General features: G+C 31.2%; 1 protein-coding gene across 6 annotated transcripts in view; it reads left to right on the forward strand.

Moving 5' to 3' along the window:
* Positions 1-18719, forward strand: part of LOC118179910 (uncharacterized) — a 67906-nt gene that overhangs the window by 40105 nt on the left and 9082 nt on the right. For all 6 annotated transcript variants that reach the window (XM_085820385.1, XM_085820386.1, XM_085820384.1 and 3 more), the window contains one exon: positions 12901-13023. In XM_085820385.1, coding sequence (XP_085676511.1) covers positions 12901-13023 — 123 coding nt within the window. The remainder of the gene's footprint in view (positions 1-12900; positions 13024-18719) is intronic.

Raw genomic sequence — 18719 nt, forward strand, 5'->3', positions numbered from 1 at the left:
CTCTTCACAGTTGCTTGAATGCAGTCAGGATGTAGCTCTTCTCCTATTCTATATCTTACATATTTTTGCCCATGACTACTGAATAACGATATCTTAGTTTCATCACTCCATATAACTTGTGACCACTGATCATCTGTCCAATTAATGTGTTCCTTTGCCCACTGTAGTCTTTTTTTTTTTTTTCTGAAAATTAAGATAAGGCTTTTATCGTGGAATTCTACTTCTCAGTCAAACATCTGTTAATCTTCTCCTAATTGTTCTTGAACTGACAGAAACATCAGCATCATTCAGATCACTTCTGATGGCCGTTGATGACATTTTTCTATCTTGGAGACATAGTCTTTTTATTCTTCTGTCATCAATAGATGTGGTGCACCTTTTTCGGCCTTTTCCTTCTTTGGTTTTTATTGCATTTGTCTCCTGATATCGTAAACAAAACCTTCGGACTCTAGATGTAGTCACTGAACCACCCACCTGCCTTTGAATTTCTGCATAGGAAAGACCATTTTCTAGTAACACAATAATATTACATCTCTTTCTAGGTGTCCAATCTACTCTTTTATTTGATGTCATTGCTTCTTGAGTAAATATTAAAAATTTTTACAAAAATTCCTACTTGTAATTGCAGTGTATAAGAAACAGGTCCTCCTTCTACAGAACAAAGCAAACTAATGAATTGTTTCAAGTGTAAACATGATGTCAGCTTCTACTGGCAGTTACTAACATTTGATTAGTTGTCAGAACAAGAACAGTGATTGGCCAGGAAAGCTAGACATTACAAACCACTTCATAACTGTGCAAATAATTGAATTTTGTGTTTTGTATTGAATTCAGTAATAAATTCTCTTTAAAATGATATATACAAGTTTGCATTTTGCGAAACGTAACATTTTCTATAAGCATACAAAGTTCAAAAACATAAAAATATCCAAAAGTGTCCACAATTTTGGCCACCACTCTATATATATAAATTGGGGGTCATTAAAAAGTTTCTCTGATGTAACCCTTCACAGCCAACTAACCAACTTCACTGAACCAACCACAGTGAAATTTCAGATATTGTTATTTGAAGGTATGTGCTCAAGTGTGTAATGATTTAAAACAATAAAGCTCTCATGGTTCTGGTTACAGTGAAAAAATTTCAAATTTTTCAAGTGGTAACGTACACTTTTTTGTACACAAATTGATCAGCACATTGAAAAACCGTAAATAGCATTGAAACAATATATGTATGATGAAAGTTGCCAGCTTAAAATATTTGCAAATAAGAGCATTGTTAAGGACTAGTGACAGCAGATAGAAGAGAGAAAAACCTTTTATTGGAATTGTAAGTTTTCAACGTGCTTACCATTGTATACAGTGATGCACTGCATGTGGAAGATTATTTACAGCAACAATCAGTGTAACATTACAATCTGTATAACATCACGTTTTATGACATCTTCCAAGTTTAGCAAATCTGATTGATATAATGGGTACATGTTAGATTTCAGATAACCCCAGGACCGGAATTCCAATTGGAGTGAGGTCAGGGAATTGCAGTGGCCCCAAAACTGCAAAGTTACAGGAAATAGCTCTTATCTCGAAACTGTGTGCATTGGAAACTTGTAATTCCAATGAAAGTTTTTGATCTCCCCTCTTTTGTGTTGTCATTGGTCCTTTACAATGCTATTCTTTGTGATGGCAGTTTTCATCATATTGTATATCGTTCCAGTGCGATTTATGGTTTTTAAATATGCTGATCAATTTGTGCAGAGAAAAGTGGGTTTGAAAAATGGATTTTTTTTCACTGTAACAGTAACCATGAGAGCTCTGTTTTAAATCATCAGAATTTCGAGTGTATGTCTTCAGATAAATCCATTTCAGTTGGTTGATTCGATTGGCAGCTAGGGGTTCATATATCAAGAAAAATTTTTTATAGTCACCCTATATGTGTATATATATGTATATAATATACATAATTGGATTTTGTATGACGTAGTTGATATTGGGAAAAACTTTTTTTGTTCTGATTACATTAAACACTTTGCAGTCAGCTTGTTCATTATTTTTTAAGTTGAACCTACAAGTATTGGTAATACAGTACAAAGTCTTTAATCTGGAATGATCTATAATCCGGACCTCAAAGCTACAAACTTTCTGCACATGTGTAGCATTTATGCATGCATATAATATGTTTATGCTTGCCCGTTTAATGTATAACGGATGGTATAAGCTAGGCTAAAATTATCTAATTATCTGTTTCAGTTAATGTTGCAGATTGCGTTGTTCCTTAATCTTCTAATTTATTATTTTTTGCAGACTGTTAGAGCAATTTTATAAAAAGTAAGCTTAAACTTTCGATTATGTCAAAAGAGTTTCCGATTCTGGAGTTGCCAAAGGATCTACAAAGCGAAATCATGTTTCGAAGTCCATCAAACAAAAAGTGGAATTGTAGCAAAAAATGGATAAAGGCATGAAGGAAGTGACAGAGAGGTTAGTGAAAATGAAAAAATTGCGATTGACAAGTTAGTCGGTATTCTCAGCACAGGAATTACAGGACTTGAACAGCGGAACTTTGTAACTGAACAAGAAATTATGTCTGTTTATAGAATTAAAGAGAAAGTATTAGGACGTAAAACGAATCATCTTAAAGAACTTACATTGAAAGAAATGTTTAATAAAGTAAACGAATAAATATTAAGTTTTTTTTTTTTTTTTTTTTTTGTAAATTTTGATACCCTTTAGATCATAATTGCTCTTTATTTCATAAATTATGGTTTCATATTTTGAATTTTATAATTTCTGCATGCCATCTTACCAGATTTAAATTGATGCCTTTTTACTGTACAGGGCAGTCTAGAATTTATGGATATCAATCTTTGAAAAATTGTAGAAATTCTAAAATAGGTATTAAGGGCAAATTGTTTCAATGGATTACATCCCTGTACTAATGCAAGTAATATATCATTTAAAATTTGTATTCAAATTTATGCTGCTAATTTTAAAATTGAAGACGAGGTTTTCCCAGGCAGATATAAATTTTATGATTGAGCATTACTTTGCAACATTTCTTATGAAAAAGTTCTTGAAGCATTTAAAGTAACCTTTCTAAATATTCTTGAACCTGATAGTGATTTTCCACATTGTAACTTGATGTTGAGGAATTTGAAGCCTTCACCATTAGAGACAACAGGGTCTCTTCTGATTTCAGAGTAAATGGACAAAGTCAAGAATAAAATATTGCATTCACCACAAAAGGTCAAAGAAATATGGCTTTTAAAGTAATGGTCAATTGTAAAAATTCATTTTACTTGAGAATAAACTGATCATATTAATCAGCCTATTAATGCAAATACATCAATGGCTAAATGTACAAAATGCTGGTTTGATGCTTGGCAGGTGAATGAACTACCTGAATGAAGTTTTCTCCATGTAAGTATGGATGTAAAAATTGAGTTTAAAATCAGTCAATTGTTAATAAGGAATTAGCATTCACATTTTTTAGAGGTAACCATGAGACTACACTAACATTTTTAAACCCAAATATTATATACCTTGAATTTAGTTTTTATGTCAGATAAATTAATTTTTCACTAAGTGAAATAATAGAATTTTTGGAAAAGACTGAAAGGAGCTTGCTACAATGTGCTTCTAGGAAGTCCGTTTAAAGCATCATCATCATCATTTTAAAAAAAAATCTCTAAAAATAATCTGCCACTTTATTATTTAATAATACAGTAGCAGATTATTTCTAGAGTTATACATAGTAGTTGTCCAAAAAAGATTTCTTTGGGGATCATGATGTGAAGCTTCATTTCTTTTTTTGTATGTTTGGGACTTTTTCGCATTTGAAATTTGGAAGGGTTATTGAATGGCCTGAAAACTTATATCTATGTATATGAAGGAGTGATATGAAATTGAATAGCTAAGAAGCGAGTTCATTTTTTAAATTAATCTTCATTGTAACCCAAAAACTTATAATTTATGTGTTTGAAGCAATGTGAAGTTGAACAGCTATCCAAGTGTGTCAATTTTTTAAATTACTAGTTTAAATCATTGTCATCCATATAAAAATTTATTAAAATATTATAAATGTAATTTTTTTTATTGAGAGTGATTATAATTAATTTATGTTAGCTCAAAATACTAGAAATATGCAATCTGTATTTTATTTAAAAAATAATTAGGAAGGAAAATGTTTGTATATGTACAAATGCATAAATATACGATTACATACTTATCCATCATTATCATATCCCTTATTATCCACCATGTACATCCTTATTTTTCTAGACATATTGTTGTTTTCATGCTTGGATGTTCAGAAGGAATTTTTAAAATCAGTATCAATTTTCAGAAATTTGAGTTATCGATAAATGCTTGGCTTTTAAACATTGAAACCTGGCAGTTAAGGTGTGGAGGAATAAAATAAGCAATTCTAAAATGCTTTTAAAAATCAGTGCAATAGTTGCCGAGAACATCTGGATATGTTGATTATGCTGTTTAAGGAATTTTCTTATTTTAAACTGTTTAAATTTGAGAAATCCCCATGTACATAAACAATTAACTATCATTCTTGTTTAAAGAAAGAATCAAATAAGTTCAGTTTCAGTTTTATGGAAATTTTGAGCCTAAGGCTCTTTTTAGTAAAATAAAGTCAAAGTTCTGTTTTTGTCTGGGCCCCTTAAAGGTGCAATGGATTGCAAAGAGAAAACTGTTTTCTATAGCCAAGTTATCAAACAAAAGAAAAAAATCCATATTCATATAGTCAAAATATCCAGAGATTTCTTAAACTGCTATTTTGAAGACTTAAATTGTTGACATTTTGTTTATAAATACTACTACAGATGGCTAAGTATTTTTATTCTTTAATGGAGATTTCTGAAAAGTACCTTTTATGTTTGGAAAACATGAATTTAGTTTCAAGTTCTTATATGAAAAAGTGTTAAAATTCAGAAATTTGTTATGTAATGCAGCTCAGATTTTATAGCCTCTGGAAATGTCTTGTCTGTGGATGAAGATAGTTTCAATCATGCAATTGTCACTATTCTTTACTGGCCAAGTTTGTATATTGCAAAATTAAACGTTCTAGAAAATTATCTCCAATAAGGTGAGACTCAATTTATAAATTTGAACTTGCTGTGTAGAAAGCATATTCAAAATCTAAATTCTGTAATTTTTTTATTAAACAATCTTGTATCACCAAAATTATAATGTGAATGTTCCTTGATTCCTTTCTTAAATTGGAATCATGGATCGACAACCATGGGTCTTCAAAAGATATTTCATTGTTTAGCCTTTCTGAAACGTTCCTTATTGACATATATATAAGATTTATCTGACCTGACATTGCGTATTTGATTTAATATTGTTTAGTGCATTTGCATAATCATTTGACTTAATTTCAAAAGTATTTCTCAAAGTTTTTTTAAAAAACATAATGGGAAAACTAAGCCTTTGGGAAATATTTGTTTTTCAATACTTCTCAGTCAATATGTCGAAAATTTTGTAAGCTGCAAAATGATTTCATGGTATGTAGGACAAAGAATGTGATAGATTGTCATGGATATGATAGGAATGTGATAAAACTGTATTTTTTAATTGCAAAATATATTTAATGTCAGAATTTCCTTAACATGTAAAAAGTTCACAACTTCTTAAAGAAAAGTCCCAAATTTTTTGTGTGAAAAATTAAGAAGCAATGCTTATTTGAAATGTTTTATAAATGTAATATGGTTAAATATAGATATTTCTACAAAATTTCTAAAATGACAAGTTTTGATTTGTGGCTAGTATCATAAGTTTTAAGCATTTGAATGTTATTTGTTGATTTATCACTTGAAATCAACTAATTTACAAATATGGAGGAACTGCAGTTTTGTTTTATCTTCTATTTATATTAAAGTAAAATTGAATTTGTTTTTTATTTAGGTAATTTAATATAATGTTAAGTTTTAATTAAGCTATTAATTTATACAGTTATTCTTATATCATCTCATTTCTTATGTAACATTCTGCCTTTAGGCAAATATACATAACATGGTAAAATTTAGAGCCATGTGACAATGGTTAAAATGCAAACTTGTTCATATAGTAAGCTGAAACTGAAATTGTGCTTAGTTATGCATCTAGTAGTGTGAATTCTTGAATTTTATGCTGTTTAAAGCCATAACATGAGAGGAAGCTGAAAGCACTTATTATTATTTGAGTGATAATGAGGAGAGACAGTGTTTGATACCATCTATTGGTATTAAATTCTGGAAAGCAAGTTGGCATGAGATTTGTTTGATTATTTACATTTCATATAATCATTATCACTAGTTTTTCTTCACATAATGGCAACAGTTCTGCAAAACAGCTGAAACTGGCCTTAATATGGATGCCACAAGTTCTTGGTAGATGACTGGAGACAGGTTATACCAAATGTCTAAGCAGCATTCATGCAAAGTCGAGATACATGGTGGTGTTTGAGCTGCTGCTCCATGACATCCCAAATGTGCTCAGGATTAAGATCTGGCAAGTTAGGTGACCAGGACATTAACTGAAATTCATTCTTGTGCTCCTTGAGTCATTCCAACACAATTTGAGCTTTGTGACATGGGACATTGTCCTGCTAGAAGATTCCATTTCTATTTGGGAAGATAGACGCCATGTAAGAATGCAGCTGATCTGCAGTTATATTTGGGTAGTGGGCAGCTTTCATGGTCTGTGCTACCACAACTAAAGGTCTCAGAGCCACCCATGAGAATGACCCACAAAGCATAATACTGCTACCATTAGCCTGTGTATGACCTGCTGTATGGGGGGGGAGCAACTGTTTGCCTGAAAGATGGCATACCCTGACATGATGAACAAGAAATCATGATTCATCCAACCAGGCAACTGTCTTCCACTTATCTATGGTACAGTCTTGATGTTCCCAGGCACACTGGAGGTGCAATTGGCAATGACACTTAGCAACAGAAGCACATGAGTGGGATGTCTGCTGCACAGTCCCATACCCAACAGTGTCTGCTGAACTCTGTGTTCCGAAACGCACTTGAATTGCATTGCATTAGGGCTGTCAGCTGAGCCACTATTTGGTGCTGATTTTCTGTAAAGCGAAACAGTCTCCGATGTTCTTTTTCTTTGGTGATGTGTGGACATCCAATACCTTGGCATCTACTGCTGCTTTTACCATCATTTATCCACTTTGCTTAAATACTAACAACAACAGATCGTGAACACCTACCAGTTGTGCAGTTTCAGAGGTACTCGGTTTGAGTCTTCGGATCATTAAAATCTGCCCTTTGTCGAATTTGCTTAGATCAGCAGCCTTTCCCATCACTTGCAAAAGTAAGTGCAAGAATGATTCCTTACTGTCTCCAAGCAGCAATTAAATATATTTCCACTTAATCACGTGCTCTCCATGTCATCCAGATGAGTTCACCATTGAAAAATATAAGGATGGTCAAAATGTTTTGGCCAGTATATTGTAGAACAGTGGCGGCTGCTTTATTTGTGCACATGAATCCCCGAAGAAATAAATTTATGAACAAATTTACTAAAAAGTGCTAAATACACTTCCATATTTTTTTCAGGATGAGTTTCTCTCTCTACCCCACTTTTAAATGCCCTAATACGTAGCTAACTTACTGTATTATAGGTTACTATAACACACAGCTCCTGTTTCTCCCTCGATTGCATGTGCAGTCAAAGAAATGCCACTAAAAACCATGATAACTTGGATAACCAATGTACATGACAAGTTGGATGTATCATGTGCGATCAAAGAAATGCCATTGGAATTTGTGGGGATTGAAGCAGAGAGAGGAGTGGGAGATGAAAGGCATCACTGAAAGCATTCCATTCGCATATCTTCAGTATGTGGGAGCTCGCACTGTTTGCAGTTATCTCATCCGAAATGAAATATGATCTCCCTTAAACAGCCCCAAATTTCACAATAAATTATAGAATAAGAGTGTTATAACTGAAATTTTAATAATTCAAATGGTAGCCAATTTTTAGTCTAATATTTTTTTATGTGTGCATATTTAATACAAATAGTTAACAGGTTGTGCAAATGACAAAATGTATTTTTAATTATATTATTGAGAAATTTAGAAATAATCATTGTAAAATGTAGTGGTGGTACTAAAGTTTTCAGCTTTTGTTTAGATGGTTTGTGTTAGTCAAAAGGTTGAGAATTTCTGCTCTAGGCAATTCCTTGTTTCACCGAGATTTAAACTCTTGTATCAGTGTGAGATATCCACTGGTTTTGTTTATTCCATATCCTCATTTGTAACTTCCAGATGCTAATAAAAGAAAGAAGGAATTTCTGGGAAAACTAGTATTTAAGTAGAGGAAAGAAATGTTGATGAATAAATAGAAAAAATGACACATAACCAAAGCTATGCATGATGAAGTATTTTGCATTAACATGAATCAGACTAAAAAGATCATATGAACTGTAAATGTGAAGGACATGAATGGTCCTTTACTGTAAATGCAAACTTTCTCTTTTCTCGAGGTTCTCTCAGTTTTCTCTCTCTTTTTTTTAGTCCAAAGGGGCTTTGTCCCTGAAGGACTATTGTTTTCTTTTTGCGTTGTTTCACTATAAGTGTCCGTTTCACTTTTCAAACTCTTGCCACCAAATGTTAGAGTCCTGCATTATATTTGAAGAAATTAAAAAATGAAAAATCTGCATAAACGTATGTATATTTCCCGCATTGTGATAAAACAGCGGTACATAGAGTCACCGAATTTTTAATGACGTAATCCTCCTACGAATATGGGCATGTGGAAGCCCAAATTTGGAATTTGTTTTATTATCGATTTCATATTTTGAAAACTTTAACGAATTTTTTATTAACAAACTCAAGGATTTTAAAGCGAGAAATGGCAACGTTGTACAGAAAAAAGATTTTTATCTCCAGTGCGCGAGTCTATGTATCGAAAATTCTAAAGATATCCTCATTTTAAAACTATTTTGTGATATTGCTGTTGAACTGAATTTTATGGTTTAAGTGCGAAGAAAGTAATATTTAATAAATAAATGTAACACACAAAATGTTAAAAAAACGCCCGTTTGGACGTAATTTAAAATCTGAAACTTTTCAGATTTTTTTTTTTTTTTTAATTGGGTAAAATAAAACTCGTGTACTACTTTTTGTGTGTGTGTGTAAGCAGAAAAGAGTTTTGTGTTAAGGTAAATAAAAATAATTTTATTGGAAAAAAATGTTTTAAGTTTTTCTTTGTGAAATCAAGTTTTTAAGTGCTACTTTGGTAGACAGTTGCACGGATTTTGGCGAGTTTTTGGCAATTTTTCTTTTGGCGAGTAATACGACTTACGTAAACCCATTGCTGGATAAGTTATTTATGGTAACCGATACTTTATTGACATTTTATTTAAAAATAATGCGTGTTATTATGCATAAATTCCGTGTTTTAAATATTATTTATGGCTTCTAAATATTAAAAATCAATTTAATTTTGCATTTTTATTTGAAATAAAAATTTTATTCTTTATCATATTTTATGAAATTTTATGCTGTGGATGATGTAATCAGTGACGTCACCTTACTTTAAAAGTAATTGGTTTTAATATCTATAAATTTAATCTAATGTTTTAAACATTATTTATGGCTGTTAAATATTAAAATACAATTTAATTTTGTATTTCTTTTTTAAAATGATTTTATTATGTATGATTATTTAAATAATTTTAATTCTAGGCGTGATGTAATCAGCTCTCTGATTGGTTTTAGAATATTTGTGCAGTAATGAGCTGTAATCAGCTCCCTGATAGGTTGCTGAAAATTTGTGCATTACCGCGCCATTTTAAAATTTAATTCATATCTTCGAATTCCTTCAAAAATGAATGTTGTTTTTGATAAGTACCAAGAATTTTTGGTTTCGGAATCAAAAAATTGTCCTTTGAGACCATATTTTCGCCAGCCTGGCTTTCCTAATCAAAGATTAATTTATAAATTCTTACAAGGGTCAGAGGAAATTTATTTTAAATTTTTGAAGGAAACGTCGCTAATTGTTTCTTCAATGAAGTGCGAAAGTGTAGATCACAGATGAAGACCGTTAGAAGAGCCGATTCTGAGACGGCCGTATATGATATTGTGGTCATGTTGGAAGAAATAACCGCTGTAACGGTAAGAAAATTATTAGACATTCCTCCTTTTTTACCAACAATAAACTAATTGCTGTCACTTTAGCTCTAGTGTACGAAGCGTTCTTATTTACTTATTTTAAAGTATTTAATTTAAGTAATATTTTAATTCTTTTAAACGTTGGTATGATGGTTTTTAATTCGATATTCAATTTGGGTTTTCATCCGCAGAGACCCGTTGGCGCTTCGGGAAAGAACCCGTTGGCGCCGTTGCATTTTTACTCGCCAAGCTCGCGTTTCATCGGCGATGAGCCGAGCCGTAAACGTGATTTTTAGTGCATGTAAATTCAAGTTAGCAGACAAAAGAATATATTTAGCATATGGTAGTAAAAATTCACAGATAATAAGCATGTATATGTAAAACTAACTGGTTAAACGTGATATACTAAATAAATTTGTATTAAATTCAAGTTAGCACAGAAAAGAATATATTAAGTATGAGACAATATATAAGCATTTATAGCGGAAATAAAAATTCATTTGAAAATATAAATTAGTATTAATGTACTGAAATTAACCGGTTAAACGTGATAAACGAAAAACATTTGTCTTAAATTCCAGTTAATACAGAAAACAATATATTCCTTACACCAGCAGTGGTTTGCTAATTTTGATGACCATAGTGATGCATCAAACTATTCCGTCATCTTAGATAATCAATAATATTTTTTATTTCAATTTAATCATCTGTTTATGTCACACCAGCCATCCTCTGAAAGGTTATTGTTAGAAAAGCATTAACAAATATATTGTTAAAATTTAAGACAGAAAATTGATTTATTCTCATTTTAGATGACAATAACCAATAATAAAAATAAAAGCATTACTTAGTTATTTAAATTGCTGGTTCTTAGAGCTGTTAATAATTAAGAACACAACAGCCGTGTTACAAATTAGCATTCACCCCTCCCGCCGTACTTTCTTCCTTTCATCCCGAACCGAGAACCGGCATCTATATACGAAAATATTTCTATCCATTCGTTGTTAACAAATTCAGAAAAAATAATAATAAATAAGAGAAGAATAATATAAAGCTGCAAATGCGAACAACGACAGTAATAATTCAACAAAATGAACCCAAGAGGAATGGTTGCAAACTTCGAACAAGCGAATAGCATAAATCCGCTGGGTTACCAGGTTTGAACTATTATCGCCAAAGTTGGCGATGTTTACATTTACCGGGTTCTCTGCGGAAGTGCTTCCTTCAATTTACGTAATATTTTAATCCAATTAAACGTTGGCGCAATGTTTTTATAGTGGTATTTTTATTCTATTTCTATGCTATATGAAAGTAATAATTTAACCTTTCTTTAGTATTTTATACTCGTAGTAAATGTATTTTATTATTAACTAACTTTGCAGCAATGCGCAAGTAATAATAACTTGTATTCGCACTAAATGGATTTAAGTTCATACAATATTCTATATAATATATATATATATATATATTATATTCTATATAACGTATTTTAAAGTATTTAAATTTAATAATATTCTAATTCTTTTAAATGTTGGATGATATTTTTTATTTCGATATTCAATTTCAGTAATATTTTAATCTAATTAAACGTTGGCACAATGTTTTAATAGCGGTGTTTTTATTCTCTTCTTTGCTATATGAAAGTAATAATAACCTTACTTTAGTATTTTATACTCACAGTAAATGTATTTATTTACATTTGCCTGCCATCTTAAAAAACCACATTTTCAACAAAAAAATTAATCCATTATTTCTAGCGATATTTATTTATTTTTTTTTTTTTTAAGTTTCGAATACTTTACTATGCGTAAAAACAGCGTTTTTCAAGATGGCTGACGTTTGTAGAAATCGCGCCAACGTAAATCGCCAAAAATCCGTGCAACCGTCTACCAAAGTAGCACCAGTTTTTATTTCTACCATTATAATCTTTGTTGAAGTAAAATATAATAAATTTAAAAAGAAATTTCATAAGTTGCACAACAATGTATAGTGGAAAGGAAAAGATACCCTAACTATCCAGATTTTTCAATTATCGCAGTTGACCATTGCCCATGTCAATCTCTATATTTCAATTTATTGTCTATATATTCTACTTTATGAAGAATTCTGTACTTATGCAGGGGGAAGTATCTACAGAATAAAATCCCGCTATATTTGTGACTGTTTGAAAAGTCTTCTCCCCCTTCCATTTATTATAAGTTATAATTAATCACTTTTGCTATTGTATTTCTTACTTCACTGATTTGTAAGCTATTATTTCCAGTTATTTGTTATTTGCTGATTTTTAAATGCTATAATAAAAATTAACATTTATGTTCTCTTTTAAATTATTAATATTATTTAGAATAATCCTTCAATTAAAGTTATTACCAGAGTTTACAAAATGTAAAAAAATTAAATTATATGTGATATAGATTAAAGTAATTCTTTTTTCTATCAATTTGCAGAAATTTATATCTGAGTGCAATAAAGTTGTGGCTTACATGGATTTTAGAAGTATTTGATATGCATAAAAAATACCTTGTTATTTGTCTTTAATGGCAAATTTGATGTGATTGTGTAAATTTAACATTTACCTTTTTTCAAGCAGATATAATTCAGAGTAATTGTGATCATTTTATAGTTACATACAGACAGGTATGTTATTATTCAGAATAACTGGATCGTTTCATAGCTAAATACAGATCGTATTTCTCAGTGCTCAAAAAGTGAGGACATAATGGAAAAGTGAGGTAATATATAATGTAGTTATTGAAATGTACTTTTTTTTTCTTTGTAGGTGTAGAACACTCAACAAAATTTGGATTGATATGTGACAAAAATGTGGACTGTATGCATTTCAGCAATATTTTATCTGCATCTGAAGCTAATCCATTGTCAGTGCAAATGAAACAACATAATGGTAATCCTTCATATGTTTGCCAACTGTGCAGTAAATCATTCCGTCAGAAAGGTAATCTAAACACTCATTTGAAACTGCATATGGGAGAACGTCCATTTGCATGCCATCTGTGTAATAGACGGTTTAGTTTAAAAGGAAATCTCAAGATTCATCAGAGGATTCATACCGGTGAACGACCATATGAATGTGAAGTTTGTAAAAAGAGATTCACGCAATATACTGGACTTAAAAGCCATTATAGAAAACATTTAAACTGACTTATGACAAACAACTAAGTTTACTGAAAAATAAAATTAGTGCTTAGTTATATTATTTCTATTGAAATGATTTCTTGTTCATTAAAAAATAGACTTAATGTGTTTGTGCACTTTAACAGAATCATTACACTCTGTACAGAGTTCTTGAATGTACTGAAAGTGGAACTGTGAAACTATCATCCACTATCAAATGTTGATAAATATTATGGTGAAACTCAAGTGTTTTGGCAAATTTTATCCAATTTTTTTCTATGTTATTTTGTGTTAATCCTTCAATCTCCATCCCATTTCTCAAAATATCTATTGATATTGCAGTGAAATTCAAATTTGGATTTTTATCTGAAAATCTGATTTCTGTGGTATTTGTTATTTGTTGATTCAGCCTTTGTACTACTTTTCAAATAAGAGATTCGTAAACAGCAACTAGAAAATGTGAAGTAACAATCTGATTGCTTCCCTTCCAGTTTGTATTCTACTGAAATCTAGTCTTTTCCTTACTGTATTATATAATACCACTGTAGAAATTACTTTTAATGATATATTGTATATGGTATATAATTTTAATGATTACTGTTTCAAATAGTGTAAATGAAAAATCAAAGCAAATTGAAAAGGAACAAGAAACTGATGCAGCAAATATGAGGGAAGTATTTAAACTACAAAAATCAATTACATGCTATTAATTTTCAATCCAATTTATTTCAAGAGGTAAAATGGATCTCTTATTTTGGAGAATATATTTCTGATTTGGAGCTAAGAAAGACCTTATAAAGTCAAAAGTTTTTAATTTGGACTCATCGGGACTTCGGTGATTCCGGATTATAGATCATCAGTTTAAATCCGGTAAGATGGCATGCAGAAATTATAAAATAAAAAATATGAAACCGTAATTTATGAAATAAAAAGCAATTATGATCTAAAGGGTATCAAAATTTACCAAAAAAAAGCTTAATATTTATTTGTTTACTTTATTAAACATTTCTGTCGACGCGCGCATGCTTAAAGCATACATTACAAATAGTCGAAATTAAAAAATTGCAACCAAAAAACTATTTGATGTGTATTCGTGATATTTATAATGACGAGGAATTTGATGTAAATCATATTGAAAACGGAGTACATCGAGATGAAATACTACATTTAGTAAGGAATTATAAGCCGAATAAAATAAAAACATCTGCCCTGAAGATAAGGATAGTGCTGACAGATCAACTTCCAGTTCATTGCGCGCTGCGTCGTCGTCCCCCCTCCACAGAGCAGCGTGAAATTTATAAACATATTTGGGAATGGTTAGAGAATGCCTTTATCCATTTTTTGCAGCAATTCCACTTTTTGTTTGATGGACATCGAAACATGCTTTCGCTTTGTAGACCCTTTGGTAGCTACAGAATCGGAAATTCTTTTTGACATAATCGAAAGTTCAAGCTTACTTTTATAAAATTGCTCTAACAGTCTGCAAAAAATAATAAGCCGGATCCAGTTCGAAGAATAAGGAACAATGCAATCATCAACATTAACTGAAATAGATAATTAGATAATTTTAGCTTAGCTTATACCATCCATTATACATTAAACGCACATACGTAGACGCATGCGCAGAAAGTGTGCAGCTTTGAGGTCCGGATTAAAGACTTTTGACTGTATTAGGTTTTCTGTTGTAAAGTGTGATAATTTTAACTTTTAACTAACATAGATAGAGATCCAAGAATCATATCCCAATGTCACATTTTAGCTAATGGCTTTATAAGGATGAAAAATATTTTAAATGTGTCTTGGTTGCTTATTTATTTTACTTGACTATATTGAGTATATATTTTATTTTGAAACATAGCTAGTAATTGTTTTTATGAATGATGTATTATGTATATGTGATGTATTGTGTGCTAGCACTAGACATATTGCTGCCTGGTGCAATCTCTGAAGGTCCTAAGTTTAGCTGCCTGATGCCTATCTAAATTTTGTCATCCCAAAATCAAGCAATCCAGTGCCTTCCCTAAATTTTAAAAATCTTACCATTCTTAGATTTTGCTGCTTGATGTTTCTCTAAATTAAAAAAAAAATTGCCACCCCTAAATGTAGTTGCATAGGCTGTGATGCCAGCCTTGGATGTATCAATAAAATATATAGTTTTATGTACAAGTCTGGAGAACCCAACCATTCTAATCATACACAAATTTTTCACCATATGAGTGAAAGATTAAAATAAAAGCCAACCGAAATTTGAGTGTCTAGGCTAGTTAAAAATATCTGATAGCTTGACACATTTAGCTTTTTGCTCCTGATTGGCAGAAATTTTTTCTGTTTGATACTTCGTTGTGACACCCTTTCACTATTCAGATAAATGAGGGATGTTTTATGTAGTATTTAAACACCTATAATATGTTATTTAAACTGTCGTTAGGTGTATATTATTTAAGCTTTATTTTTATTATATAATTATATGTGTAGTATATATTATTGAAGCTGTTAAGATTATTTATATCTTATATTGGATACTTGAAAGTAATTTATTCCATTTTAATTCTGTAATCTTCCAGCTGAAATTTAAAATATTATAGTTTTGACCCTGAAATTTAAAATTTCTCAAAGTTTTATGAATAAGTTGTATTTTCTTAATTAAAATACTAAAATTACCCACTTGCTGTGCATTTTGATTCCTTTCCTCCTAATATATGTATCACCTGAAATCAGATTCGTCAGCAGCTGACCAATTTTTGTGTGTAATGAATTGAAAAGCCATCATTTTAATCGAGGGGTTTTTTTTCAATCAGGGAAGTATTCCCTGCCTGAGCGAGAATTTTCTTGTTTCAGGATTTGAATTGGGTCACTTTAATTTTAGTGTATAAAAAACTACTTTTATTCAAGTTTTGATATTTATCAACACTACCTATATATGGTGGAAATCTTCATTGCAGTGAGTGGCAAAATTCATCTTTGCTGCACAATATGCATATGTGCTTTTCGTAGCGCCGAGGAAAAAAACCTGAATTTTTTTTATTATTTAATTTTTTTTAATAGTTAGCTGAAGTTTGTGATTCTTTCTAATTACCTTCTGATGGAGTTTAATGGCAATAAAACATCGCCATATTTGATGACCTAAAGCACTGGTGCACGTTACGTTGCAGCTATACCTGCCTAGAAAATAGTTGTGATTTTGCCTACGTATTTTGTATGGAAGGCGCTTCTCAATCTTGTGGCCCAGAACTTATCATACATCTTATTCTGTATAGTCCTAATTTTGTTGAAGAAAGAAAGATAAATGAAGTATGCTGCAGCTTCATGTGCTCTTGGAGGAAGTTTTGGAGCAACATGGATGGATTTTGTGATTTCACAGTGTTATTACTTTAGTACGAATGATTCTCAAGAATATTTTGGTGAAAGTTTTCATCAATTTGTGTGTTGGGGCTGAAGCTGGATTACTTATTTAATTTATCAATTTTTTAAATGCAGGTAGATTTTTTTTTTTTTTTTAATTTAAGGGTGTTTTTTCAAGGAAAAAAAAATTAACTGGTAATTTTATTGGATTTTTGAAAGATTTTTAGAATATCTTTAAAGTGTACTTTTTAAAGGAAATATTTTTATTGTGCATTCTTAGCATTCATTGGAGTCGGTTTTTCCTTATAATATGTACAGTATATTTTTATGAGGTGAATATTTTACATTTCATTAATATTCATGTATTTTTTGTTCTCATGTGTATTCCTAATGGTTATAGATACCTCGTAGGTCTTCCATCTTTTTATACCATGCTTTAGTGTTGATTTTTTTTTCCGTATTTGCAGTTAGAATCATATATTTTTCTAAAATTTAATAGTCATGGCATGGAATGAAAATTTTGATGTTTTTTGAACTATAAATGTAGTAGCTATGCAGGTATCGCATGTTTCAGTAAAATTGTCCCTGTTTTGGAAAACAAGCCCTGCATTATGGCTTGTTAGATTGAAACACAGCAGTTTTCTCTTTCCAATACAACTTTGGATTTAACAAAACTTAACCATGTTGTTGCTGCTGTGAATTCTGATATACTTAATTCTGTTAGCAATATTGTTTTAAAACCTCACACTGCTGGAAATATGATATCATAAAAAAATACATTGCAATACAGTCTGAAAGCGAAGAATAAAAAATTTGTACTGTGTTGCGGAATCTTTAGCTTTGCAGTTAGCGCCCTTCTTTCTTGTTGACTCATATGCATGCTTTAGCAGGCAATGCTGTAGGTGAACTTTTGTTAAGATCTTTGTGGCTTGCAAGGCTTTCCGATAACACACAGTCTATTTTGGCTGCTCTAAGTGAAGAGGATTTGAGTAAATCAGTTACAGTTGCTGATAAGATTACTGAGCTCGCATCTCACTCTTATGTCAATACGGCTATCGTGATCCCTGAGCTAAGTGAATCTGCTACGTTTTTTGGAACTTCAGGCAGCGCAACTGATAATGCAAGTTAGTGGGTTAACTTCTGCCTTGTGATCTAATTCTTGCAGTCATAAGCACAATTTTAGCATTCATACTGGCATAGGAATATTGCCATATGAATGCACTAATTGTTATATAAAGAGTGAACAGATGACCTTTGTTTCTACCATGTAAATTTTGGTGAGCAAGGGCAAGGAAATGTCTGTCTCCATGTTCCTTTTGTAAAATGGAAAATATCAAATTACTTGCTGGCCAAGGTGGCAATCTTTGAGTGAATCGTATACTTTTGGCCGACCCCTTATCAGAATTAAAATATTTAATCGATACCAGAGCAGATGTGTTGGTATTACCGAGAACATAAGCTCAGTGTTCTAATGCTTCTCAGGATTTGGTCTTGTTCGCTGGAAATATAACTAAGATTCCCATGTTTGCCATATAATGTCTTACTTTTGATTTAAATTTATGTTGTAACCTTACTTGGTTATTTGTCATTGCAGATGTAAATCAACTGTTTCCTTAAGAAATATTGATTACTTGTTGACGTTGCTAGAAACTGCCTTATTGATTGTGGGACTGGTTTGTCATCGCATGACAAATTGTTTAAGAGTTTGTTTAATTTAGACATATCTTGGTGAGTCTTAAATTTGATAAATTAGTAGCTGAGTATCCTGAACACACTATTCCTTCTTATAAAACCAATAACAACAAAACTTCAACAATTATCTGTCACCAGTTTACTTCAGGCAGCAGCTTGACTATAGCAGCTTGAATACTGTACAGTCAAAAGTCTTTAATCCGGACCTCAAAGCGACAAATTTTCTGCACATGCGCGTAATATCTTTACATATGTGTTTATGCATGCGCGTTTAATGTATAACGGGTGGTATAAGCTAAGCTAAAATTATCTAATAATCTATTTCAGTTAATGTTGCAGACTGCATTGTTCCTTAATCTTCTAATTCTGGCTTATTATTTTTTGCAGACTTTTAGAGCAATTTTATAAAAGTAAGCTTGAACTTTCGATTAT

This window comes from Stegodyphus dumicola, chromosome 7, assembly GCF_044657685.1.
Source record: "Stegodyphus dumicola isolate Sdum_Otavi_A_Nest chromosome 7, ASM4465768v1".
Classification (NCBI taxonomy): Eukaryota; Metazoa; Arthropoda; class Arachnida; order Araneae; family Eresidae; genus Stegodyphus; species Stegodyphus dumicola.